Source organism: Callorhinchus milii, unplaced genomic scaffold (genome assembly GCF_018977255.1).
Source record: "Callorhinchus milii isolate IMCB2004 unplaced genomic scaffold, IMCB_Cmil_1.0 Scaffold17, whole genome shotgun sequence".
NCBI lineage: Eukaryota > Metazoa > Chordata > Chondrichthyes > Chimaeriformes > Callorhinchidae > Callorhinchus > Callorhinchus milii.
Window position 1 is genome coordinate 4,711,449 of NW_024704758.1, and position 27,955 is coordinate 4,739,403.

Here is a 27,955-nt window from a genome sequence, read left to right on the forward strand (position 1 = left end):
GGTAATTTTAGTGAACAAACCTCCCTTTAGGATACAAATTTTACCTGATTTTTAAAGACTTCAAGACAACTTTAAACACACGGTAGATTTGTGGTCGAGTTTTACAACAGAATTTAACAGAAAGTGACACGACACAAACTCCAGTTTTCAACAAAGAGCAAAGCAAATGCGATCCAGACAGTATTCACGCTCCTCTCTTCCCTCCACCCACTCCAGCAATTCACCACCACCAAAATATAGTACAAGTGATGACAGAAAAAGAAAATAAACCATTCAATATTCACATTGGCACACTGGCAAGACTACTATACTAAACATTGTCATGGGTAAGTTGGAGGAAAGGCCGAGAGAAAAGCAATAGACAGGTTTGAGATCTTTCAGCCACGCAGAAAGGTTGATGCAATTATAATCGATTCCCAGTGAGACAGAGGGGTTGGGCAGGGCAAGAAAGGAGAACCTTGGTCCACAACTTCATAAAATGTAATGAAAGAAATCAATGAGCCAATGTTATGAAATTAAATTTGTACAAGAGAACTAGGTACACGACATATGGCAGAACCCAAAGACTTAATTAAGGGTAGAGTTCTTCACATTTATGGAGTTAACCCATGGAATATTTATAAGTGCAATGAACATTTAGAAAAGGAGAAAAAACAAATAAAAACTGACAAAAGATCATCGACCAGAAACGTTAACTCACTTTCCTTTCTCCATATATACTGTCTGACCTGCTGAGCATTCCCAGCAACTTCAGATTTCCAGCAGCTGCAGTATTTTGCCTTTTATTTAGAAAGCAAACTCTGGATTCAGGAGGAAACTTGTACCTGAGAACAAGGGATAGTGAGAAGGGGGAAAAGCAAACACACTTCCCGCCACCCCCACAGACACACACACACCCCCAGAGAGACCTTACTTTCCCCCACATCGTCCTTCAAGGATAGTAAGAGAGGGGTAGAGGGTATGGTACTGGTACAGGAAAGGGATCAAAAATAGTCAGGTTAGGTTCTAGAAGAGAGTTCCCCGTAAACTAGATTTTCCTCAGGTCTTATAAAAGCGGATTGTAAATTTATATAGTACTTAATTTATAGAACAAGTACCGAAGGTGAGCCTTCAGTTTGAACTACGATACTCAATCACAGTGCAAAGAGTACAGACCCACCATCTATCGGAAACATCAGTTTAATGAGAATATCTCACTTCTATCAAATGGTGAACTTCAGCAAGGTCAGGAGACAAAATAAGCAACAAATCAGGAATATTGGAAAACAAATAAAGACACATTCTACGATCAGTTATTCTCTTGAACGGACATGAATGTTGATTGTTTTACCCTTGAAATGTCACATTAAGCTCTCCCTTTTGAACCTTTCAGGAGAACCCAAGACATCGGATCCGAATGAAACATTCATGTTAATGGCCTTTTATGTGCGTGGCTGTAACGTAATGCTAATGTGCTTTAGCTATTACACATCGCTAGGCGATAAATAACGCAATTTTAATCATTAGAAACCATTCTAAAGAGAGGAAGCAATCAACACAGGCGAAATACATTTGACTTCTCTTAAGGCAAACGTTATGAATTTTTAAACTGCATTGGGCATATTACAGACCACACACAAGAATTTAATTTCCCACAACCGGTTATTTTCCTGTCAGCTGAAGAGATTCCGATTTCAAGTGGCGTTTGAGCTCAAAGACAAGTCCTTTCTGTTGTGAGTTATTTTCCCTCCTGAAATGTTGAGATTGCCTTTGCTCTGCCTTTCTCAGCTACTGTTCCGTCTCCTTTTATGAGCCCTTCCTTCGTTCCTTCTGTCTTAAATTCCTCTTTCCCCGGCACACACCCTCACCAGGCAAAATAGTGCCAATTTTGCCTACAGAATAAAAGCAGTCACTACATGAAAGTGATTACTCAGAGACGGACATGATAGGCAGACATTGTGGGCTCTAGAAAAAAAGGCCCCGAAAACTAGATTTTCCTATGCTTTTACATTCATAAAAGTGACTTGTAATTTTATATAGTACTTGATTTATAGAACAGTAATGAAGATGAGGCTTCAGCTTGTACTACAAGGCTCAAATACAATGGAAAGAGATCAAGACCACTTGTAAGAATGACATTCTCTTGTATTGTTTGGTTCCGACTTTCACAACCGATTGCCAGCCAACAAACAGGGTTGGTTTTGTTGCTAGGGTGCAGCTGGCTTTAAATATCATTTGTGCACAAGAGGCCATCTGGTTTACAAAAATATGATTATTCAAAATATAATAAACAAGCTTTTCTTTGATCAATGATTTGTTATCAAACCAGTTCTGCACAATTGTGTAATATAAAAAGCAAATGGAACGTTAGAATATATCAAAGTGCATCACAGGTTATTGCTATTAAGTGTAGTGACTATTTGCAGGCAAGTGAAAGATCATGAACTTCATTTGGTCCATTCACAGGCGTCAATAAGTTCTGTCATGTGGGATTCCACCCAACGTGACGTGAAAGGCCACTTGTCCTACATGTAAAAGACGTGGCAGTAGTTTTGTTTAACATGTCACAACAATTTACAACTTTCCCAAACACGTCACAATGCTATGTGCCATGAAAGGTCATGTTGATATAAATGCTCTACCCCACAAAGAAAAAAACACTGCTCTGAAAAAAACAATCAATCAACCCTTTCAGAGTAAAATGACAAGCCTCATTTTAAAACTTATTGGAAGGCAAAGCTTCATGTAAAGTCCACCCCAACCCATGAGGACATTTGCAGCGAAAACTCCCAAGATATCAATGTATCATTAATTAGAGCAACCTTAACCAGTTCTATTGGTGGCATTTCCTTATTCTCAGCAAGACAGCATCGCTTTCTGTACAATACTTCATTAACGATAGCTTCCTCCACAACTACAACCTTCAAACCAATTCTTAGCCACATATTTGCTCGGCTGTTTTGACATTGCAACAATTGGTGTCAATCTTATTCTAAAGAGGGATAAACGCACATTACACCCATCCCCCAGAGGATCGATTTCAAGATCCTCATCTTCACCAACAAGGCCATTCACGGCCTTGCTCCCTCCTACCTCTCTGACCTACTATCCCCCTACCTACGTGCCCGTATCCTCCGTTCCTCTGGCTCCAGTCTGCTCCACATCCCCTGCTCCAACCGCCCTACCATCGGTGACCGGGCTTTCAGCCTCTCAGCCCCTAGGCTCTGGAACTCTATCCCCCAGTACCTTCGCCTTGTCTCCTCCCTTTCCACCTTCAAGGCCGGTCTCAAGACCTTTCTCTTTGCGCTCTATAAATGGAATCTTGTTGTTGTTGTACACAAAACCACAGAAATGGTGTAGCAGAGACAGACCAATCAGTCCATTGTGTCTGCTCTGGTCTTCTCTACATCACCCACAATAACACTAATATTTGCATTTGATACAGCGCCTTACCACGTTGTTGAAATGTCTTAAAGCACTTTGCAGAATATATTGTAAAGTGAATTGACTGTATATTTTGTGGACAAAACACAGCAGGTAATTGTGGTTGTGCTGCAAACAGTCACAACACTCGGGTTTCTACTTACGATAAGTAAACAGAGGCTTGTGGAGTAAGGAAATTTGCTAAGGTTTCTCCCCACCCAGTAATCGAACCCAGGTCCTCTTACCCGCGAGTCGAGCACACTAAGCACTACGCTCCCATCTAGTCGAAGTATGCTCACCTAATTGCTCCCCATTCATAAACTTCAACTTTCCTCTTTTTCAAACATCCACCTAGCTCCCTTTTAAAATAATTGATGGACTTTGCTTCAACAATGGTCTGTGATAAACAATTCTACACGGTTACCACCCTGTGTTCAAACAATGCTATTCCAACTTCCTGTTCAATCACTTTACGACTATCTGAAGTTTGTGCCAAGCTACAGTCACGCTATCCATTAGGCATCTGCCTTGGATTGAGACAAGGACTACACCTCCACGGCTCACTGATGAGCCTGGGATCCGAAACAATGCTGAGTTAGTGTGGCTTTTCCAGATGTTTCCCCTACACCCCTTTACAATTTGCACTTCCTTATCTTTCGGATCTGCTCACACCCCACTCCATCACCCACCACCATGGCTTGGGTCTTCTGCACATCCCTTGTCGCCTCCTCTCCACTATTAGCAGCCATGTTTCAGCCACTATTCCCTGAATCTCTGGAACTCCCTGCCTTAATCTCTGTGTCTTGCTCCCTCTTCAAATCACATCTGAAGACTTTCCCCTTCGACCATGACCTCAGTGACCTGCCTACTCTTTCAGGCTCATCATCAAACCACATTACTGTTAAGCATTCCGAGACAAGACTCACGTGCAAAGTGCTTTATAGATGCAGGCTGTTGGTTTTTCCTATAGCGTCATTTTGCAATACATTTCCACTGCTTCGATTTTAAAAATCTAGTGGGGGTGGGGGGGAGTGGAGAGGAGGAAGGAAGGAGAGAAAAGCGTTCCCCCAGCATTGCACTGGAGAGTCAGCTCCATCACTGAAAGCAGGGGGTGTCCAGTCAGCACCTATTGTACTAAACCAAACAGGAATAAAAGGGTCAAACTCAAGGAGGAAGGGTGACATTTGTTGAGGAATTTTTAAAAAAAGCTTAGGAATGGATAAAATCCTCTCACTGGGCCAAATTTATCTTTTATCTTACTTCAAAGCAGAAATGGGATAGGCTTCCTGCAAATTTTGCAGTAGACACCCACCCCATTGCCTACGCAGGCTCTCAGCAGTAATCTACTGTACCACTCATTTATATTCAAGCTGATGATCTTGTTTACGAGTATTTTAATCATTTTACCTTTCTGTTTATTAATGATCTGTTTATTAATGTGTTGGTCACACGCACCAAGACCAGAAGATAATAAGACTGGATGAACTGACTCAGTGGAAGTGTGCAGCTCACGTATCACTCGTGGACAGAATACAATCTGGGTTCAAGGTTCGCTGCTACCAAAGTGAAAACACTGTGAGGATGGGGGTGGGGGACGGAGGAGGGTGCGGGGCTGGTGAAGAGGCAGTTTCTCCAGACAGTAAGGCAAGTTAAAAATAAATAAGCTTACTTTTACACTCTTCAGTTAAGTGGCATTCATTTTGGGAATGCACTCCGGATCTTACTAAGACTGCTTTTACATACAAATGATAATCCTCTTGTTTGGTGTAATGCTTACCACATATTTCAAACTACTTCACTAAAGTTTCTGTACAGTGTAATAACTATTTGTATCACACACACCACACAGGTTACTTTCAACCTGCAACATAAAAGAGCCTAATTGGCAGTGAACTTTCTCAGTATTGATCCGGTTTGACCTGTATCCCCATGTGGGCAGAGCTCAGAGCTTCTTCGGACCAAACTGACAATGATTTGTTAAGATCATTACAGTACCTTAATGATCGTTTAACTGGCTAAGAAATCCAATAAGCGATTATGATGACTATTGTCAGCCTTTTAGCCACCAATACAAAGGTGTTCAACACATGAGCCTCCAACCATCCTACTCCTCACAAGTTTACTCTTAAATACACTGATCCTTTCTGCTTCCATCCCGATTTCTGGCAGCGAGTTCCACATTCTCACTACCCTTGAAGTGCAGAAGTTACTACTAAAATGAAACAATTGTTTATATAAATATAGGGGTTGAGTTAATCCCATGAACCGTTTCAGGATCATCTCAACCCTGTGGTGCGTCACGTAAAATTGGAGAACTTGCAGAATGCTGGTTGCATAGGGGGAGGTAGAGTATGCTGAGAGCAACAACTTACTACTGTTGAGTGCTGGCTCCTGCCTGGAATTCTCCATGGAGCTCTGCAAGATGAACACAGTAACCTGTCAATTACCCACAGGGGAAGGAGAGGACAATAGAAGGGAGAGCTAGGTTAGTGATAATCTAAACTAATGGAGTTTAATGCAGCAAAATAATGCAGCAAATTTGGGGGAGGAAGACTATGTGTCCATGTTCCTGCTGTGGTACTCAAGCCCATTTGCCAAGTAGATATCAGGCATTTATCCACACAGAGGAGAAAGAAAGCTACATGCTATAATTTTAATGCAACTCTTTTTCTATGAATGGCTGGGCGGGATGATTCTGCCTCTTACTAGCAATATCTTTTGCCCCCTCGGCTTCAAATACTATTAATATCCTTACTTGACAGGTATCTCTCCATCTGCCTTTTAGAAACCCAACTGTTTCTATCTCTATGGGCTTCTGGGGCAGTCACTTTACAGCAGGTAGATGTAAGAGTGTTTACAACACTGCGTTGGGCAAGCAGGCATCAGTGCATGGCCTCAGAGAGACAGACAAAAAACAATGTTTCTTTCGACGAGTTACACCACACGTTTAAAAAAAGATCAGGAGAAAAATCAATGCCAATCTCCTTTTTCCCTTCATGGATTCTAACCTTGCTTTGACCTGGCCACTTTAATCTAAGTCAACCTTTTTAAATAATTCATGCAAATAAAATGTGCAAAAAACGATTAAGGGGTTCCCCTGAGGGCTCGAAAACCTGACGACATTACATTAGGAACAAACATCTCTAATCTATCAGGTCACTGGATTTCACCCAAGTAGGCATGGGATACCATGGCTGTTATCCAATGACAAAAGCAACAATATAGACAGCTGGATGATTTTAGCTACAAGCCAATTGCACATAGCAGTATCCCACAAACAATTGTGGATTGAGTGAACAAATTCTTATTATTATTCTTTAAGGGGTTATTACCCCCGAAAAGTCATCCGCCAATCGACTAACAACTGGGCTCCTACTTACTGCTCGGTAAACAGAGGCATGTGGAGTGAGGAAACTTGTCGAAGGTTTTGCCCAGTCAGGGAATTAGCTCACTGGTTACATCCAATCCAACATGTACATTAGGACTTCCGTCGCTTTCATCAGAAAAGCTTCTAAAAACAAGAAGATAAAATGCCACATCTTACATGGTCTCAGATGCATCAGTCATTGAGGCATGCATTGCATACTCAGGTTGGCACGTAAATTCAGAAGAACCACAACCACCAACTTGCATTTATGTAGTGTGCCCAGTTACCCGGGTAGTATCCCAGAGCACACATCATACGCCAGCATACACCAGTTTCACCCACAAAATACAGTCAATAAACTTTTCAGAGTATTCTGTGAAACGCTTTGAGACATCTTAACAACTTGATAAGACACTACAGAAAAATGCCTGAAGAGCAGGACGAATCTGCGACTAGTTACTTCTATTATTAAAATAAATTTGTTCCGATTGATTCTTGGTAACCAACATACAGAACCACATTAGTCTCTAAATAATGGTTCCATCCTATTTTTCCTCCCCCCCACAAAAAAATTAAATACCAAATAGCTTTGATGTGTTTCTTTCCCTAACTGTGCTTGAGCCATGAAATTTCTCTCCTTTTTTCTGCCCATAAATTGCACATGAAATTTAACAAGAAAATCCCTTAAAATTTTAATGTCTGAGCTAAATGAAAGATAAGATATAAAAATATGCCATGTTTTATTGTCAATTAATTTAACATTAAGTGTGGCGGCAAGCCTGTTCAAAACCGATAGCGTTAAAAAAAAGTAATAATTTTGAGGAGTCAATCCACAACTGTTTGTGGGACACTGCTGTGTACAATTTAGATGCCGCATTTTGGGCCATAAAATAGTCAATTCACTTTACAGTATATTCTGTGAAGCGCTTTGAGACGTCCCAACGACATAAAGCACTTATACCAAATGCAAAGATTATTATGTATAATTATTGCTTTCGATATCACATCGTCGAGAGGTTTCAAAGCACTTCAAGGTTTTACTGTGATGTATAGTGACTGAGTATTTTTAGGCAAACGCAGCAGCCAATTTGCACACAATATCCCACATTATATTCCATCTCTCTCTCTCTCTCTCTCTATATATATATATATATATATAAAACCTTTCATGGCAGAAACAACTTTTTGTATCAATGTTAAGCTTTCTGTTCAAACTTTACTTGGGGGTAGAAAGAGTTCAGCTATTAGCGGAGTGTCAGTTTGACAAAGAAACGGTAAAGCCACATTGGATTTTCTACGCAGCAAAGTTGCAGGAACTCAAAAAGGGTATTTATAAGCTAAGGTGAAGGTCACATGGCACCAGGCAAGTCCTTAATCTCCCCCTCAAAGCGATAAGGAGACTCCCATCAAAACTAATCCACGCAATTTCAGAAGTGTGCCAGCCTTGAGACAGATAGCAAATCCTCAGGTATACAAGATATTTTTTCTTGCCAGGGTGCACCACGGTGCATGCATATTTACTCGGCAAATCAATAGCAACACTCGAGATTAGAAACCATTCCATGATGCTGTCAAAGTGAAGACACGTGGGTGAATTACAGAATGTACAACAAGAAAATGTAATATGCAGCTGGCACTGCTACTTCTACAACAGTAATACAATTACAATTGGAAGAAAGCCACTAATCTTGCTGATGGAGTCAATGTCAAACCAGAATTTTTGTTTGGGGTTTTTTTCAAAAAAAGAGAAAAATCACAAAGGATTATAATTAATGAATCTTCAGTTCAAACTCAAGCGCCACCTGATTCAATCTGTGTTTAACAAGAGTTTTTTTTATTATCGAGAGTTAATCAAATCCGTGAATTTGTTAAAGAGCAAGGCTCACTCAGGTGGTTCCAGTGCTGTGCCATGTAAATGCAACAAATAAACCAGCAAAATAGTTGAGCGGAGGAGGAATTTTGATCACGTTTACAGGAGTTAGAGAAAATCAATACGTGGGCAATTCAGACAATTAACACTACCCGCCCCATTTCACCCGACTATTTTTAGCTGAAAAAGCTGCATTCATTTGACAGGGTGATTCAGACTTGGCTCAGTTTGCCAGGAGTTGGTCGTGACCGGGATCATATGACCCTTGCTCCCTGCGGGGAGGAGCCCAAAATGTTAGGCCTAAAATTCCACCTAGTCGTAGCCCCGCAAGACCACTAATGCCTTAAAATTTAAGATACCGCAAAGTGGTGGAAATTTTTTTTTTAATCCAATCTTCCTGTAGGAGCTTTCCCCTCCAACCCCACCCAACAGTTATCATAAAGACCAGGTTTTTCAAGCAGCCTGAATTGAAGAATTGGCCCCAATTCTGCACCTACTTGAATTTATAAGATAGAACAGTCGCACAGGGTTAACACAAGATGGCATTTCAGGCCTATTATTCTCTACACAACCACCTTCCTTGATCTTGGGGGAAGCTTGTCCCAGCTGTTCCTGGGCACCACCAGCCTCAGCTGTTCATCTCGAGGGGAGAGATTGAAGAACCATCTCAGCTGGGGATTGGAAACTTACCTTTTTTGAGGGGCATCCGGGTGTTTGACATATGCAGAAACCCATCACCGTGCTTAAGAGCATCCAAACCAGATAGAGTTCCATATATGTATGACAATATCCCCTGTCTGGAATAGAATGCTCACTCTCTCCTGGAGGGATACACCTTGCGACTTGTCCAGCTACAACCACCCAAGTCAATAAGGCTTTGGTCTGCGAGGGTTACCAGGAGCTGAGGGGAAGAATCTTTGTTCAGTGACTGGTCTGCCCTGAAATCCCTGTCAATGAGCCAGGCTGGCTGGTCTGTCATCAGTTGTGCCCAGGGGTGCTATGGATCCATCTGGCTCGGAAACCAGACGAGAGACTGTCACAGAGCGTTGACTTGATTCCGATATTCCATTGCCAAGCACATCACCTCAGCTCCAAAGGGGCCCCACATACCTCCCCCCACCCCTGCAACAGAGGATACTGCCTGGAGGCAAAAGCACCACCTGGTTTATATTGGAGCACAGCATCTGTGGCAGCATTAAATGTAACAAGAAACATCACTCCACACAATTGTCTTGCTACAGCAGTCAGCACACAATCTTTGAGGGGCAATATACAAAAAAAGACTCGGTAGCATTCCCTTTTGTATTATATTGCCAGCGTCAGATGTTCTGCCTGGAATTCTTATTGTTCATCAATATTTGTTGGAATGTCACCCGCGATGAAGGAAGCCTCCTCTGTTCCCTTCCATACATTACGGAGGCAGAATTATTGCTGATCGGAATGTATACGACTACAGGGAGAAAACAAGGGTTGCAATGTTCCACTACACATATCCAACCCACCGACTGCACACTGCAATAATGCTGCACAGTTCATGTCAATTCGACCTTCGGTTTATCAACAGGTTTATCAACAGGTTTATCAGGAAGGGCGGCTGAGGCCAGGAACCTGACCTCATTTTTTTTTGACAAAACGACTTGATGCTGTAATGTGAGGTGGATATTCTGGAAGGATGAGATCAGATGGGCCAAGAGCCTTCTACATTCAAACTGATCTTGTGACTAGCACAACAATGCTGTTCTTGGATTACACACAACCTACATCATGATAGCATTCAAACTCCTAAACAAAGCAGCACAGCTGGATCCGAATGACAATATTCTGCAGTCGTGGACCAGGGACCATCTGGAGCAGGTGATTTCAGGAGCAATCTCAAGCCATGTAATATTATCCCAGTGGGTGCAAATCTCACGGGCTCACTGCACTGTGTTTCGTTCAATGATCCCAATGCAAGAGAACAGACGAGTCATAAAAGAAACCTGCTCTTTAATAACATTAAACAACACCCCCCCACCTGATTCCGATCTCCTGCATGCTCTGAAATGTGTACTACCCTCAGCATTCTCTTCTGCTACAACATGTAGAGTTAGTGATCTCTCTCCAAACAGAGGGACCAAATAAAATCACCTCTTCCATCTCTATCACATGTCTGATATGCTGTAGCAAATGGATTATGGATTCCCTCAAAAGCAGAGGAAAAATGTATAATGTCTCCTGTCACTGTTTTAAATAAATATAAAAAAAGTCTGATATTCCTTTGGCCAGTCAGTAATAGAACTCCCTACATCAGAGCTCGTCAAACAAAATGATTTGATCACAGGAAGACTACTTGCCGTCCATCAAACTGTCACAACAGCAATTTTGGCAAAGGAAAAAAAGAACACACGATAAAATTACCCACTTTCTAGAACAACAACAAAATTATATTTGCATAGTGCCTTTCACATCGGGAGGACGTCCCAAGGCGCTGGACAGACAGAGTTACAGACCTGAGCTGAGGATCGGGGTGGGGGAGGGTTGGGGGAGGGGGGAAGCAGGGAGATCGAAAGCACGATCGAAGAGGAGGGTCTTGAGGTGGATCTTGAAGGTGGTGAGGGAGGGGGCGAGGCGGAGGGACTGTGTAATGGAGGTCCAGAAGGTGGGTGCAGAGTGGCAGAAGGCTCGCCTGCCCATAGTGGGGTGAGCGAAGCGGGGGATGTGAAGCAGGCTGGAGACCGCTGAGCGGAGGGAGTGAACAGGATGGTAGGGGGTTAAGAGGTTGGAGAGGTAGGGGGGAGCAAGACCATGGAGGGCTTTGAATGTGAAGACCAGGATCTTGAACTGTATCCTTTGTGTGATAGGAAGCCAGTGGAGTTGGGCAAGGATGGGGGTGAAAGGGTCGTAAAGCCTAGTGCAGACGATGACTATGCTCAGGGAAGGCTTACAGAGAGGAACTTCACCGGATAGTCTTATTGTCACAGTTTGTAACCTCAGCCCCTCGATAGGTTACTGTCGTAACAAACTGCAGATGATGAGCTTGGATTTCCAGCTTGTCTTAAAACGACAAGACCATTTGTTCTTAATAATGCCATGATCATGCAAAATTGTGGAAATTTCTTAAATTCTGTCTTAATTTAAAAGCTGCTATCTCTCAATTAGCTGCCACGTTTCACCCACAAAACAGACACGCAATCCACTTTGCAATATATTCCGGGAAGTGTTTTGAAACATCGCAACAATGAGATAAGACGCTATATCAAATGCAAGGATTATTATTATTACGACATGATGAAATTGTATGAATACACTCACTATAATATCCTTTGCACGCCCGACACATTGTAAATGCTGACTGCTCACTGTTCCTTGTTGGGAAGAGGAATGTCCTCAATGCCCTTCTACAGCAGGGTTAATTTGAACATAAAACACTCCCTTGGACTTTCCCTTTACAGATGAGAAAACTCTCCTTTTAAATATTAAATATCTGGTGTATCAGAGAATTACAGTGAGTGGCAACTACACTTGTGACTACATTCAGTGCCAAGCTAACAAAAAGCACATAGATCAACTGCATTTCAAGGATTAACACAGATATTAAATGTAAATAGTAAACTACAAGATCGTTAGAGGCTTATCTACATCATAAGTTCCAAGATGCCAGCGCCTTCGGACGACCTCCCGACGTGAAAGGCGCTCTATAAATGGAATCTTGTTGTTGTTGTATTTCACTCTTAAAACATTATGTAAACTATTTTATATCAGAGTTTGAGATCTTGGGCCAGTGCCAACTCTGTTCTTGGCAAAAGAGAAATGACTGGCCATGACTGTCATAGCAGACAGTGATAGACAACAGCAGTCCACGATTCGATTGCATGGTTTTACTCGAAGCAATGTTCGAACTTCAGCAACAGAACCACCACACAATGTCACAGAGAAATAGCACATCCCGGAGGTACCAGCAGCTCACAATGAACACTGAAATCAGCAAAGTTATTTAACGGCCCCACCTCTGATATACAGTCAATTCACTTTACATTATAGTCGGTGAAGTGCTTTGAGATGTCTCGAAGACGTTATAAGGTACTATATGAAATGCAAGGGTTATTATTAAAAATCACTCCCAACCTTTTCAACAGGAAGGGATGGTTAACATTGTGGGATTTGACCACTTGGCAGTGACCACACTCCCCAGAACCAACGAGCGAAAGTGGTCAAGCGGCCCTGAGTGCGGAAGTTGCGTATACCTTATTGTCAGTTTCAGCTGCTTCCCTTCCCACTCCTCCCAATGTCCAGGAAAGATTTGTGGAGGCCAGCAATTTGAAATCCCACTGCTACCCTGAACCATGTTACACTAATTGTACTGCTTGTAGCAGAATCACTCTCACTTGTGGGATTGTCATTTGGTTTACTCGCCTGGACTATAAAATTAACTTCTTTAACAGTTAACAAACCACTCTAGATCTCAAGTAAACTTTTAATTTGTTTGGCTGAATGTTAATACTTAGTATGTAATGAGCCTATGGCTTCATTGGCAACACAAAGCACGATTCACTCCACATTAATGTCAAATAATACCATCTCTAAGGGCATGTAATTCATCTTGACAAATAAAGCTTACTCGAGGGATTAAACAAAATGGGAAAACCACAACAGTGGTGCAAATGCAAAAGATTAAAGTCTGTGTTTCCAGCGCATTTTACTCAATTATATTCAAAGAACAACTCTGCTTATTTAACTCTGTTTGTTGAACAAAAGCCCATTCATTCATCATCCCTCACATCTCCCCTGTTCAAATCCAGCCTCCTTCCCTCCAGGCATCAACTCGCACAACACCTCATGTTAAAATTCCACATTTGTCCAACTTTAGGCGTGGCTGTAAATGGAAAGCAGTTTTTGAAATAGTTTGTGTTTATTTTCATTCATGCTAACTCTGCTCAGCATTCATTGATGGAACATGGATGAGTTGGGCTCTACTCTAATCAGCACTTAGGAAGCATTACATGTTACAAAGTCCATGCAAGACCGTCCATCCAACACATCCAATGTCAATTGGCAGATTGCTTTCCAGGTGTAATAATCCCTTCCCCCTAAAAAAATTGGTCAATCAATCGACGACTGTATGTGGGACATTTCTGTGCGCAATTGGCTGCTGCATTTTGCCTACAAAATATACGGTCAATTCACTTTAGTATTTTGGTGAAGCACTTTGAGACGCCTCAACAAGGTTATAAGGCACTATATCAAATGCAAGAATTACACTATTATTATTCGTTTTATTATTATAATGTCCCAATGATTCATCACATCATCTAACAACCTTGAATCTTTTTCAGTTGCGGGAAAGATGCCAAGTTGGATAGAATACAGTCGTCCCGTTGCAAATTGTTCAATTGGTTTCCAGTCTATAGAAATTTGCACCAAAACAGGAGGTTCCTTTTGGAGACCTGCTGTTGCATTTGGAACATGATGACCCTCTTTCATTTTCAACGAGTACCACAGTGGGTTAATAGGCTGTAAGCGCTCTCTGGGTCTGGCTGGATTAGATATAATAATAATAATAATAATAATCCTTGCATTTGATATAGCGCTTTTCACGTCGGGAGGACGTCCCAAAGCGTTTCACAGAACACACTGTAAAGTGAATTGACTGTACATTTGTGGGCGAACGCGGCAGCCAATTATATATATATATATATATATGATTAAAAAAACACACCTTTTGGGAAAACCTCACCCTGGTTACATGCATTAAGAACATCTGCTCTGCCTGTCTAATGATCACATCCCCCCCTCCCTCCCTCCAGCGAGAGAACCATCAAGAGGGAAAGCAGTCAAGCAGCAGGTTTATTGCATTAATGATAATTGAGTTGCACGTCCAATAAAATGATTTGAACCTGATCACCGTCCAGGTGGTTGGCTGCAGACCTCGTCATAATGTGTTAACCATATCTTTAAAAAAATTGGAATAAAAAAAAATCGAGTCACTTGGGGTGTTTCCAACAACCTGCCAACCACCCATCAACATTTATGTGTTCACTGCCTCTCCTCCAACCCTACTCCCCCCACCCCCCAGCAAAAAATAATATAAAAACCTCTCAAAATCTCCCACTGAGGAGGGGGTGGATTTTAATAGGAGGATGTAAAAGGAGCCCAGGGGGAGGGAGGAGGAGGAGGAGAGAAAGGGGGAGAGGAGAGAAAGATATACTGCACATCAGTTCCCTTAGCGCTGTTTGCTTTTTTTAAAAAAAAATATATAAAAATGGTTACTTTCAACAGCGAAAGAAATAGGCATTTGTCCCAGTCACCGTTAAGAAGTCAAGCAAAGAGAAGAGCGTTTGCATTGATGAGGCTAATAAATGGTTCTGGCGAGGCTCAGCAAGTGATCAATTGCATCTCCAACAGCCACAGCCTATGCCCTGGCAATGTGTTTACAGTCGCTCTGGTATCTGTGTTGGAGTGATCTATTTCACCGACATGAGGTTGGCTTTCGGTTTGCACACACCCACACATTATGTATATTTGTTAAGTGTACACACATATACAGTATATATATTTATAAAGTTATATATATCATACACACACACAATATATATATTTAAGTGTACACACATATACAGTATATAAATATTTATGAAGTTATATATATTATACACACACAATATATATATATTATACACACACAATATATATATATTTAAGTGTACACACATATACTATATATATATATGTATGAAGTTGTATATATATTAAACACACACATTATATATATTTAAGTGTACACACATATACTATATATATTTATGAAGTTATATATATATTACACACACACTATATATATTTAAGTGTACACACATATACTATATATATTTATGAAGTTATATATATATATATATTATATACACACAGAGATATATCAGCTGAGTGTTTATGGTCTTAATTTATCGCTGCTCATTTGTGAAGGTCAATGATTTGGAATTGGTCCCCTGGAACACATCCATCATCAACTCTCCCGGTTGGGTTAAAGGGGGTTGAATTGTCAACTGCTTTTGACAAACCTCTCTGCCCTGTGCTGTGCTGTGCTGCCCAACACAAGATTGAATGAATCTTTTTGCAAGAGCAAAAAAAAATCCACCCGACAATGAAAGTCCACGCCTCCTCTTGGCTCCCTGTGTTGTGTCCTTGAAGGACGTGTACTGACTGAGTGGCAAATTTGGCCCAACCTCGTACACCAAGACCCTCCCTCCCTCCCCCCCCCCCCCCCACACCCCCTTTCTCCCCCCCCAGTTACTCCTCGACACGGTTAAACACAATTCTCTCGCTGTCGCAAACTGAGCTCCTTCCCCCCACACCCCCCAATACACACCCACACACAATACACACCCACACAATAATACACACCCACACAATACACACCCACGCACACAATACACACCCACGCACACAATACACATCCACACACGATAATACACATCCACACACGATAATACACATCCACACACGATAATACACATCCACACACAATAATACACATCCACACACAATAATACACGTCCACACACAATAATACACGTCCACACACAATAATACACGTCCACACACAATAATACACGTCCACACACAGTAATACACATCCACACACAATAATACACATCCACACACAATAATACACATCCACACACAATAATACACATCCACACACAATAATACACATCCACACACAATAATACACATCCACACACAATAATACACATCCACACACAATAATACACGTCCACACACAATAATACACGTCCACACACAATAATACACGTCCACACACAATAATACACGTCCACACACACACACACAATAATAGAGTTCAACACACACTAACGCCAGTCGCCCATCATTGTTCACAGTGCGTGTTCATGTCTCCCATCTCCTTTTCTCCCACCACCACAAAGAGCCAAACAAATACAGTGTTCAATCAGCTTTCTGTCCCCCCCCCCACAAAACCAAAAAAAAGTCAATTAAACACACACACACAGACATATACCTAATAAATAGGTGACTGATACTTGTGTATTACACACACACACACACAGACACAGACACAGACTTGCTTAACACGGCTCATAACGCCAACAGAACAATCACAGGAACAGGCAGGAGATTGAACAAAACTGACAAGACGGGACCCGAGACATTTTTCACCCTCCCCTGTATATAACTATATCCTTGCATTCTTGTTGCACCCTTATATATATATATATATATATATATAGAGAGAGAGAGGGGCTCACACACTCTGATAAATACATGACCAGCAGTTACAGCATCCCTGTGGGGATGCTCTAGTGTTTTCTATATATAACTCGGCTACTATCTATTTTAAAATGTTTTTTTAAAAAAAATCTGAACAGGGGAGTGGGGGGGGGGGGGGAGCACTGGGAAAGGAAGGAGATGGAGTGAGAGGCGAGGTTGCAGACTCTGGTGCCCCTCAATGGTTAGCTTAGGTGTGTGTGTGTGTGTCTTTCTCTCTGACACCCAACCACCTGAAACACCTCCAGCTCATCACACTGGAAACCGACTTTACATCCCTTATTTTAAAAGAGAAAACATAGATGGCCCTCCGTACACCATGTGTGTGTGTGGGGGGGGAATGCATTTTTTTTGGAGGGAGGGAGGGAGAAACCCATCCACAGATTGTTAGTCAGTCAGTCAAACTAAACGTGACTTGTGTTTAGATGTGAAATTCACCGCGAGGGACAGTGTGAGAAGTGGCATTTGCTGCAAGATTTCCCCAAATCACTGAAGCACTGGGATGGGGACTTCATTGATTTCTCTCTCTCTCTCTCTCTCTCCCCCACACACATCATCTCTCTCTCTGTCTGTCTATCTCTCTCTCTCTCTTTCTCTCTCACCCCTTCCATATTGCACGGTTAGACCTTTCACCCTAATGTAAATAGAACACGTTAAACGATGATGAACGTGGTGACAAGACTCCCCACTGAGCACAAGTTACTGGACACGACTAACAGCGACAGAGTGAGTTTGGATAACACACCGACTGAGCCAAGTTTACACCCGACTGGAGCTCTCCAACGTAGGTTAACATCTCCATCTCTCGCCACCCTTCATCACAGAATGAAAACGCCTTCCTTTGGTTTTAAAACGAACCCTTTCCCCCCCCCCCCACACACACACAAAAAATAATATTAGGTTCGTGCGTTATAAAGAATCAACTTGCTTGCCCCATCTATTTATAACTCTTAGTCTGTCTGAACTAGTGTACACTTTGTTCGGATTTATTTAGATGTAACAGGAGAGTCTTTTGGTGATCCCCTCCCCACTCTTTATCTTTCTCTCTCTACTTAATTATCAAGACTACATCCAAAGCCATTAGAGCCCTGGACATCTCTCTCCACGTCCTCTCAATGCAGAGAGAGGAACTTTTACCACTATTGATGCATGAAGTCGTTTAAATAACTCCACAGTTTGTCTCACAGGGAGCCAAGCCCCCTCCCCAAAACCTATTCACACACACACACACAAGTTCAGCTGCCCGCAATCTCCACCAAATGCAGTTCGATAAGTACCAAAAAGGGGGCAGTTTATTCCTGGTACCATATCCATCACCTTTCGGGTTACCAGCCGAGATGTTTATAAAGGGGGTATGTTTATAAAGGGGGCCCAAGGTACAACAAGGGGGGGAAGAGAGAGGGAATCAGATGACCTTGGGTATGAAGATTTGGAGGACAATCTATTGGGGAGGAGGGGGGCAAATAATGAACACCTGTTCCCCCCTGAAGGACTCATTCACATCTCTAGATTGGAGTCGAGAAGGAACTGACCTTGTAAATCAATGCACAGAGCGAGTTACACGCACACACACTGTAATGCAGCTCAACTAATACAGCATTTCATCGCTTTGCTGTTGGGGAGTCGTGTCGAGACATTTAACAACATCAAAAGGCACCTCTCGGCGGGACACACCCGTGCATTGGGGAGAAAGGAAGGGATGAAGGAGGGGAGGGGGGGAGGGATGAAAGGAGGTGAAGGAGAAAGAGAATTTCACTCGAAAGTCCAATGCAAGTGATTGAACAGCCACCAACCAAACCAACAGACCCCAATCACTCTCATTGCGAACTAGTTCCACCTTAGGGTTGATTCCATTTATCCTTCTCTTCTTCCACTCTCTACATCTCCCTCCACCGCCCAAATTTTTATTTTTATTTTGCAAAAGCAAAACTCTTAAAAAGAGTTTAACACACACTATATCTATCCATCCACCCCCCCCACCCCCAGCCCCTCTTTCTCCTGCCTCTCTCGTCAATGTCCAACACACACACAAACACACACACACACACAACAATCTCCACCTCAGTCGCTCACAACTCGGGTGTTAAAAAATAGTATTGCTTAAAACTTCCTGCTTTGCAACTCCACTCGTCTTTTAAGAGGTGGAAATCAAGCTGAGTTGTTTGGTGGTGGGGAGAGAGAGGAGGAAGGAAGGAAGGATGATTGAGGCACTTGCTTTTATATTGCACACACACACACACAAAAATGTCTTTTCTTTTAAAAAAAGGAAAAAAAATCTATATATATATATATAATATAGATAGATAGATAGATAGTGGCGTCTGTCTGACCGAGAGAGACACTGACTTTGAAGTGCGACAGGTTGACTCCCAGCCCTTTAAAAAGAGAGAGAGAAAGAAAGGAAAGAAGGAGTCGGGGAGGAGAGGTAAAACATATTTCTGCTTATTATCCTGCAAAAAAAAAGGAAAGGCAAACCTGCTCTCTCTCAATATTTTTGCAGACATTAAGATGCACTTTTGCCTTTTTCTCCCCCCCCCCACCACCCACTCCTCCTCTTACCTTTCGCAGTGTCCTTGTTGAGGAACATGTTTTCCTGCCCAGGGTAAGTGGTCCTCGGTTTGGGGGGAGGTGTTGCATGCGGGAGGAAGGGATGTCAGCAAGCGGCACCGAGCATTTTGAGAGGAGAGAGAGAGAGAGAGAAAGAGGAAGGATGGGGAGGAGGAGGCGGACCTCTTGCGAGAAAGCTCCTCGTCCCTCCACACTTCCACACTCACTCGGTCCTACCCACCACCACCACCACAGTGCGCGCACACGCCTCCCGGAGGCGCGTTCACACACACACAGACTCTACACCCCCATCACCTGAAGCAATCAGCACCCCCCCTCCTCCCCCCAATGTGGGCAACCACCCACCTCCTTCCCTGAGACCACTGTCATTGCATTTTATCTCTATTTCTCTTAGGAGCAAATACCACCACAACACTCATCGCATTTCGTCTATTTCCAATGTGCACGAACCAACCAAAAGATATAACTGATTGCATCGTCTCTCTCTCTCTCACTCTCTCTCTCTCTCTCTCTCTCGGTCTCTCCTTTGCACAAGTGCATAATGCAATTCTAATTGCATTTTAGTTTTGATGTCTGTGGTACACGTACAAAGGCAAATCAGGCAATTCTCATTGTATTTTCACGTGATTTCAAAGTGTTTCGCAGGACGCACTGTATCATTTTACCCGAAGGAAATGACTTAAAGTGGATTTCAAGAGGCTTATTTGGGGACAGTGGAGTCAATTTCTGCTCTGGACACTTTTTCTTTTCTCTCTCTCCTGGAGTTAAACAGGAAATTGCTTTGAAACAGCAGCGTCACAGTTAAAGGGTAAAGGAAATGTACTGTGACTTATTATTCGATGTGTTCCTGACAATGTTTACTTTGTAATTATTATTTGGCAGTGATTGTGGTTTTTTTTATATAGCAGCTGCAGCCTCCTGGAGTCCTGACATGTCACTTCCTTTCTCTCTCTCTCTCTCTTCTCACACACTCTGGTGTGGGAGGGAGGGTGGTTCCATCCACAACAGTGGTGAACTGGGGTCTCAGGTGCAGACCCTGTGTCACCCCTCCCCACTAATCTTTAAATACCCTTATCCCCTCAGTATCGAAGCCCGGCTCAGTTGGTCACGCTCGCTCTCGCCTCCGAGTCGGAAGGTCAAAGCGTGCCCCATCGGGACTTTGAACTCAACAGTCCAGGCTGACACCGTAATACAGTGCTGGGGAGCGCTGCATTATTCAAAGCTTGAAAGCGCCTTTAGATGGATGAGATGTTAAATCAAATATTCCGTCTGCCTGTTCAGTTGGATGTTTAAGAGCCCATGGCACTATTCGAAAAGAGAAGCTAGTTTCTCCCAGTGTCCTGGCCAACAATCTCCCAGATAAAATCAGTCACTCACTTCACGGTAATGTGTGGAACATTGCTGTGCAAAAATTGGCTGCCCAGCTCACTACACTTTACAGAGAGACTTTGTGAAGCACTTTGAGATACTGCAACATTGCAGGTGCAAGCTTTATAAACTAAGCTAGGGAGATGTCTAATCACAGCTTGTTTTTTCTTATGGAGTCCTGTGGCGTAGTGGTTCGAGTGCTGGGATCACACCCAAGACCCAAGTTCGATTCCCAGGCAGGGCGAAACCTTGGCCGTTTCCTTATTCCACACAGCTCTGTTTACCTAACAGTAGGTAGGAACCCAATTGTTAGTCGATTGGTAGATCGCTTTCTGGGGTTAATAATCCCTTTTTTAAAAAAAATATGGTCACTCAATCTACGACTATTTGTGGGTCCCTGCTGTGCGGAATTGGCTGCCTCGTTTCACCCAAAAAAACGATCAATTCACTTTACAGTATACTCTGTGAAGCACTTTGAGACGTCTCAATGATGTGATAAGGCACTATCAAATGCAAGGATTATTATACTTTTTTCTACTCTTGTATCATTGATTATTTGCATGCTGTAAGTCTTGGCCCAGTTCAAAGATGTCCCGATCGTTTTAAAGAAAAGATACACCTCGGGTGCTAGATGTGATATTTATTCAATAGGCTGATCCGATCTGACCAAATACAGCTTCAGTCTGTACTTTGGACTTTTCCTTGGGCGAAATGTCAAATTCATAAATCTAGGAGAATCACTGCCGAAGGAAAGCCATTCCAGCTTTGGTATCTACCGTTTGATGTCATAACACCAGAGGCCGACATTTTCACCAAGGTTTCACCGCCTGAGGCAATCCTAGTCTTGAAGTTTAAGATAATGCAGAATTGTGGAAATAGCTTAAATTAATTCTAATTTTCGAAGCCAGTATTTCCGCAGTTGTTAAAAAAGAAACTGGCTTCCAAAGTAAGATTTGTTCAACACAAATCTTCAACGTTAAGGTAAAATGGCCTCACTTAATGGAATTTTAAGATCTCAAATCAGCACAGAGTAAAGTTCCCACAACCCGCCCACAGACATTGCCCCGCATGAAGGGTGCTACATAAATACAAGTTGTTGTTGTTCATCTTTGCCTACAAATACACAGTTAGCACTTTGCAGTAAATCCTGTGAAGCGCTTTGAGATACTGTATCAAATGCAAGGATTATTATTGTTTTCAATTCTTTTATTGGCCAGCTGGGATCTGATACATGGACACCCTCTGGTCATGCTTGTTGAAGTTGAACTTGGCAGGTTTGGAGTCAAGAGTGGTGCAAGGAAGAAATATACTCCACTTTTTGGTGCTATGAGCACACAGGTTCTGAGCAGTCAAGTGATTAGGGACCTCAAATATTCAGTGAATATGTTTCTAGGCCATGTCTTCAGGTATACATTAAATCCCATTGGCACTACTGGATAAAAGAAGGGAATCCTGAAGTGTTTGGAGACATCCTCCCGATGTGAAAGACATGAATCAAATGTTAGGATTATTCCGGATGAACTCAAACCACTTCTATTGACGTCTCTATGTCAATGTACTTTACTTATTTGTTATCTTATATACCTATGACAAAACGAGTAGGTGACCCTATGGTGGGAAATACTGAACATGAAACTAAGATCCCAGCAAAAATGAAAAACAAACTTATAGATTTGCTCTTGCAATGTTCTCTCCTGAAAGTATTTGTCTTTCATTTCATTCTCCAGAAGTACAGTTCCAGAGTCTTGCAAAAATCTTGTCTAAGTGGCTAATATTCATGAATACTGAACTGAGTTGACAGTCTATTAGACTGGATGACGTCACAGCTGAGCCCAACACCGTCCTCACCTGGTGCACACACTAGCGCGCGCACACACACACACTGTTGTCACCTGGCAAAGCCACACGCACATACACACACAAATCTCCAGTAGAGGTCACTGGATAGCAATCAGGAGCAGAAACCTTGCTGATTTTCTTCTCCCTTACGTTTGGAGCCCCTTTCCCTGCACAGGCTGAAATCAGCTATCTCAGCACATAGTGATCAAACCTGGGACACTGCTGTGCATAATTCAGCCACTCACTGAGTAAACTCAATGCGAAGGAAACCAATATCAAATTCATGTGACACAAGTGGGAATTGCCGGTGTGTGGTGCATTGTCAGAGGTGCTGTCTTTTGAACGAGATGTTACAACTAGGTTCTGTCTGTTCATTAATTTGGATGTTAAAGATTTCATGGTTCTGTGAGAAAGAGAGAGGATTTCTCCCAGTTGTTCTCACCAACAAACTCCAGGATAAAATTGGTCATTCACTTTAAAGCTGTTTGTGGGACACTTCTGTGCACCAATTGGCTGTGACATTCACCTACAAAGGACACAGTCACTGCACTCCACAGTAAATCCTGTGAAACGCTTTGAGGTATTTGACAATGTGATAAGAAGTTATATTAAATGGAATGATTATTAAATCTCTCTCATGTCTAAACTGAATTAGGAATACAACTAAGTAGAGGAAAGTAAGTGAAATCTCATGTTATTTTCTATGTGAGTACGAACACATAGGTGGTTTTCCGAAATTACAGACTTTGTTCGAACTTAAACGACTAACATTTCCTTATCACTCTAGTGTATTTTCGAACATAAAGTTGATGACTCTACATATATAATGTCAAAATGTGCACAATGTCTTGTACAGATTCAAGATCGCCTCCTTTATATACAAACCCAGTGTTGTTGCTTTTATGGCTTTTTTCATCCCACCCAAGTGACCAATTAGGCAACCTGGTAAATAACACAATGACTGTCCTGCCCCATCTCCCCACTTCATGCTGTCTCCTCTAGCCCCCATTGTCTCCATGCCTGTGGGCTGACTATTCCCGCTAATATCTTTGCCTCCAGTCTTGTAGTGCGCATTTTGGCTGGAGTTCTCAACCCGAGCTGCTTTCCCCCAAAATGCCCCCACAGTAGTAATGGAGCTGAAGTTATAGCCAGTTGAAAGAACACATTCCCTGAAGCACTCTAGATTAATAATTGTTTTTACTGGTGGAAGTGGAGTTTCCTTGCATTGGCAAGTGCTGTAATTACCAACTAGTTCCTCCAATAATGCCATCAGTATCCACACAAAAGTAATCCAGAAATAGGCAGAGCACAAAGGGACGCTCTCTATTCAATTGTTGAAGAGACAACTCTTAGATTAGTAACTAGCACAGGAGAACATCTGTCTCTGCAGGCCATAGCACTCACACACCACTGGGTAAAAGTTCTGTTAAGCATCATGCGTTGCATCTTTGATGATGTGCGTTTACATTTCTCCCGGTGTCCTGTGCATCATCACCTTGTGTGCAAATTAGCTGCCGTGTTCGCCAACAACACAGACAGTCACTGCACTTTACAGAATATCCTGTGAGGAACCTTGAGATGTCTTCCTGGCATGAAAAATGCTGTATCAAATGTAAGGGTTATTTTTATTGTTGATGCTTAATATAGAATTCTGACTGCCAGTTCTTCACAGATATAAACAGGAAATGAAATGTCTGGATTTTATTTTGCATTGGTCCATTTCTTTCACATCTGAACTTCACACTGAGCTAAAGAGGGAGGGAGGGAGGGAGGGAGGTGGATGAATTTAGGGGATTGCCCGCCTCAATGAGATTGATATGATTTTCAATGATTTTTCAGCAGCCGAAAGAAAATATCACTTCACAATGTGTGATCACGCCTTCGTGCTCAGTCGCTGTCTTGCCCTCTGTATAGGGCTAACAACAAAACAGCAAGTTACATTTATTCAGTATCTTTCACATAAGAAAACATTTCAAAGCGCTTTACAGAAACAGAGTGGAAATGGCAGCAAGGTGGGAGATCGGGGGAACGGCTGAAGGCACAGTCAAAGAGACGACAACAAATCACATTCATAAAGCGTCTTTCACATCAGAAGGACGTCCCTAGGCGCTGGACAGTTATAAGGGTTTGCACCTGAGCTGGGGGTTGGAATCAAGAGGAGTGGAGGGTAGGGGAAGTGTGGGTGGGAGTGTGGCCGAAGGCATGGTCAAAGAGGAAGGTGTTGAAACAGGCCTTGAAAGAGGTGAGGGTGGGGTGAGGCAGAGGGATTCGGGGATGGAGTTTCAGAGGTGGAGGAAGAAAAGCTGGAGGCCCGCCTGCCAAGAGATTAGCTTTTCAGATGGGATTTGAAAGGAGAGGGGGAGGGAGCGAGGTGGAGGAATTTTAGGAATTGCCCGCCTCAGTTAAATTCTACCTGTCTCACCTACCCACAAGCAGCTAAAATAACAGCAGATGGATGGGCACACATTACAGGCTCAATCGTTGCGAGCCTGTGTCCCAGCAGAGCCATTCTACAGTAGAAGTCTTGATGGCATCATTTATGGCATGCTGTAAACTGAATAATGCAACAGGCAACAATAAAGCTTTGCGTGTGTCAGCATATTAATGTTTGTCCCAGAGCGGTAGGCTTTGCAGGTGGTTATTCTTACCCCTTACTGAACAGCAGTTGTTGTGTTTTTCAGCTGTCAGTCTCTGTCGAAGGAGTCTGGGGACCACCACTATTTTTTGTAAAACAGAAACTACAATGGTACAGCTAAGTGTAGGATCCCTGGGTTATGAATGTGACATGAATGCAGACTTACTTCCTTGTAAATACTTCAGTAATAGGGATTCCAGATCTCTTGTCAGTACCTGACTAGGTGGGATAGGAACAGGGAGGGGTGTGTGTGTGGGGGGGGGGGGGTGTAGCTCTAACTGTTGGCTCAATGATAATGAAAATAAATAATATTCCTTGTATTCCATATGGGGGCTCATCACATTGTCGAGCTGTCTCAAAGCACCTCAAATGATTTTCAATAAATGGTGTAGTTTGAAGGCAAGCACAGCAGACATTTGCACACAGCAACTCACAACAAACAGCTATGAAGTGAGTGACCAATTTTATCTGAGGAATTACTGGCCAGAGCATCGGGAGAGAGAAACTCCCTTCTCTTTTTGAATGGTGAAGTGGGAGGCTTAACGTCCACAGGGCCTCGGTTTAACATTTCATTCCAAAGGATGCCACGTCGAACAATGCATCATCAGTCCCCCCGACACTGCACTGGAGCGCTAGCCTGGACTGTGAGTTCAAAGTCGTAACATGGGGCTTGAACCCATAACCTTCTGCCTCAGAGGCGAGAGTGCTACCAACCAGAATGGCACAAATTGTTAACTCTGCTGATGTAGATCCAGATCTTATGGTCATCTTCCCATCCCCACACCCTTGCCTTCCACCCCTCTTGATTCTAACCCCCAGCTCAGGTGCAAACCCTTCACCGTCCAGTACCTTGGGAGATCTTCCCGATGTGAAAGGTGCTCTGTAAATGCAATTTGTTGTTGTTGTTGTAGTCCCACTCTGCTGGCACCGAGTTAATCATATTGGAGTATTGAAGCCAAATGTAGCTTCAAAGTCAATGCTAATTTTCTTCAGGACCCGATCTGATGATTTCCTAATTGAACTTAAGTCAATGGATTCTCTTCCTTTTACAGTCTTAGCCAAAGAGTAAAAACAATTTATAACAACAGCAGCAATTTGCATTTATATAACAACCTTCAGACGGGGCAGCATCTCAGAGTGCTTAACAGTGACGGAACCCTTAACGGAGCCGATGGGAAGGAGGAGGAGCACAGTAGAAGAGGAAGGTCTTCAGTCATGATCTAAAAGAGGGAAAGCAAGGCGTAAGGCAGAGGGATTGGGGGAGAGAGTTCCAAAGCTTTGAGGCGTAGTAGTGGCTGAAAGCGGGCTGACCATGGTGGAGCGGAGGAGATGAGGGACAAGAGAAGGCCAAAGCCAGCCAGATGGAAACAGTGGCTAGTGGAGTGGGAAGAAAGAAGGTTGGCAAGGTAGGGAGGTGTCAAGTTGTGAAGGGATTTGTAGATGAGTGAGAGGACCTGGAAATCGATCCGTTCTTAGATAGGGAGCCAGTGGAGCCTGGCAAGGCTGACGCAATGGTAGTTTAATGTACGTGAGAATATGGGCGGTGAAGTTCTGGAATCAGTTGTAGTTGATGGATAGTGGATCCATGGAGACTGGTAAGGAGGGAATTGGAGTAGGCGAGGCTACGTTGGGGATGAGATACGATCGGTGTTTGGGGGTCATAAATTTTCCACTCACCTCATAATGGGGTGTGATCACCTGGCAGCTCTTCTGCATCGTGATGTCATAAGCTTTCTGCACAATGGCCAACATCCAGGTCATCAGGTCACCTCTGATGTCACTTCCTGCACCATGTGTCAAATTATGTAGGGTAAAAATCATTTTCATACCACTTTATCACGGTGAAGGCTGTCAAAGTCTTTCATGGATAACTAAATACGAAATACATGACTTTTTTTTTCTTGGCAAATGTGGCCAATCTAGGGCTTGAATTGACAACCAAGTCTTAGTGATGAGCCACAAAGGTTGACTAACCATCAACAGTGCTTTCTCGGTGGATGTGGCAGGCATTTCTTCTCAAAACCCATCCACCGCACTTGCCTGCCTCTCCTCCATGGGGAATACTTTTATTTTTATTAACCTTGAAGGATGAACAGCTGATTTGGACCACGAGTTTTCAAGCAATGTTCAGTGTTCAAACGACTGAGCAAGCTGTGATGTTACCAACAGAAAATGGTGCCTTTAGTCCATGTCAAACAGTCATCATCATATTCAAAACAGGAACAACACTCAACGTGCAGTCTATAATATAAACCCTGAAAAAGTAAACTCAGAACAACACTTCAGGAAGTACCAGGATGGTAGAACAAGAGGACGCAAGTTTAGAATTACAACAGAATTTTAGGACAGATATCAGGATGTTTTACGTTACTCAGAGGGTAATTAATGACTGGAACAGGGTTACCAGGAAGGGTGGTTGAAGCCAGGACACTGTACTCATTTAAAACACAGTTTGATGCTGTGATGGGAGGATGGTCTGGTTGGTGTTTCTGAAGGGATGAGATCAGAGAGGCCGAAGAGCCTTCTTCATCTGAACCAATTTGGTGATCTTGTGAGTCTCCATGTTCACTTTTACTCAGTCTCTAGCGAGTCCTGTTTGTCCATCTCCACAAAGCAAAGCATAAAG

General features: G+C 42.7%; 1 protein-coding gene across 1 annotated transcript in view; it reads right to left on the bottom strand.

The window, feature by feature from the left end:
• Nucleotides 1-19,598, bottom strand: part of syt7a (synaptotagmin VIIa) — a 232,515-nt gene extending 212,917 nt beyond the window's left edge. The window contains exon 1 of the mRNA XM_042341383.1: nt 19,479-19,598. Within this exon, the coding sequence (XP_042197317.1) occupies nt 19,479-19,506 (28 nt within the window). The 5' untranslated portion in view covers nt 19,507-19,598. The remainder of the gene's footprint in view (nt 1-19,478) is intronic.
• Between the last annotated feature and the right edge of the window lie 8,357 nt (nt 19,599-27,955).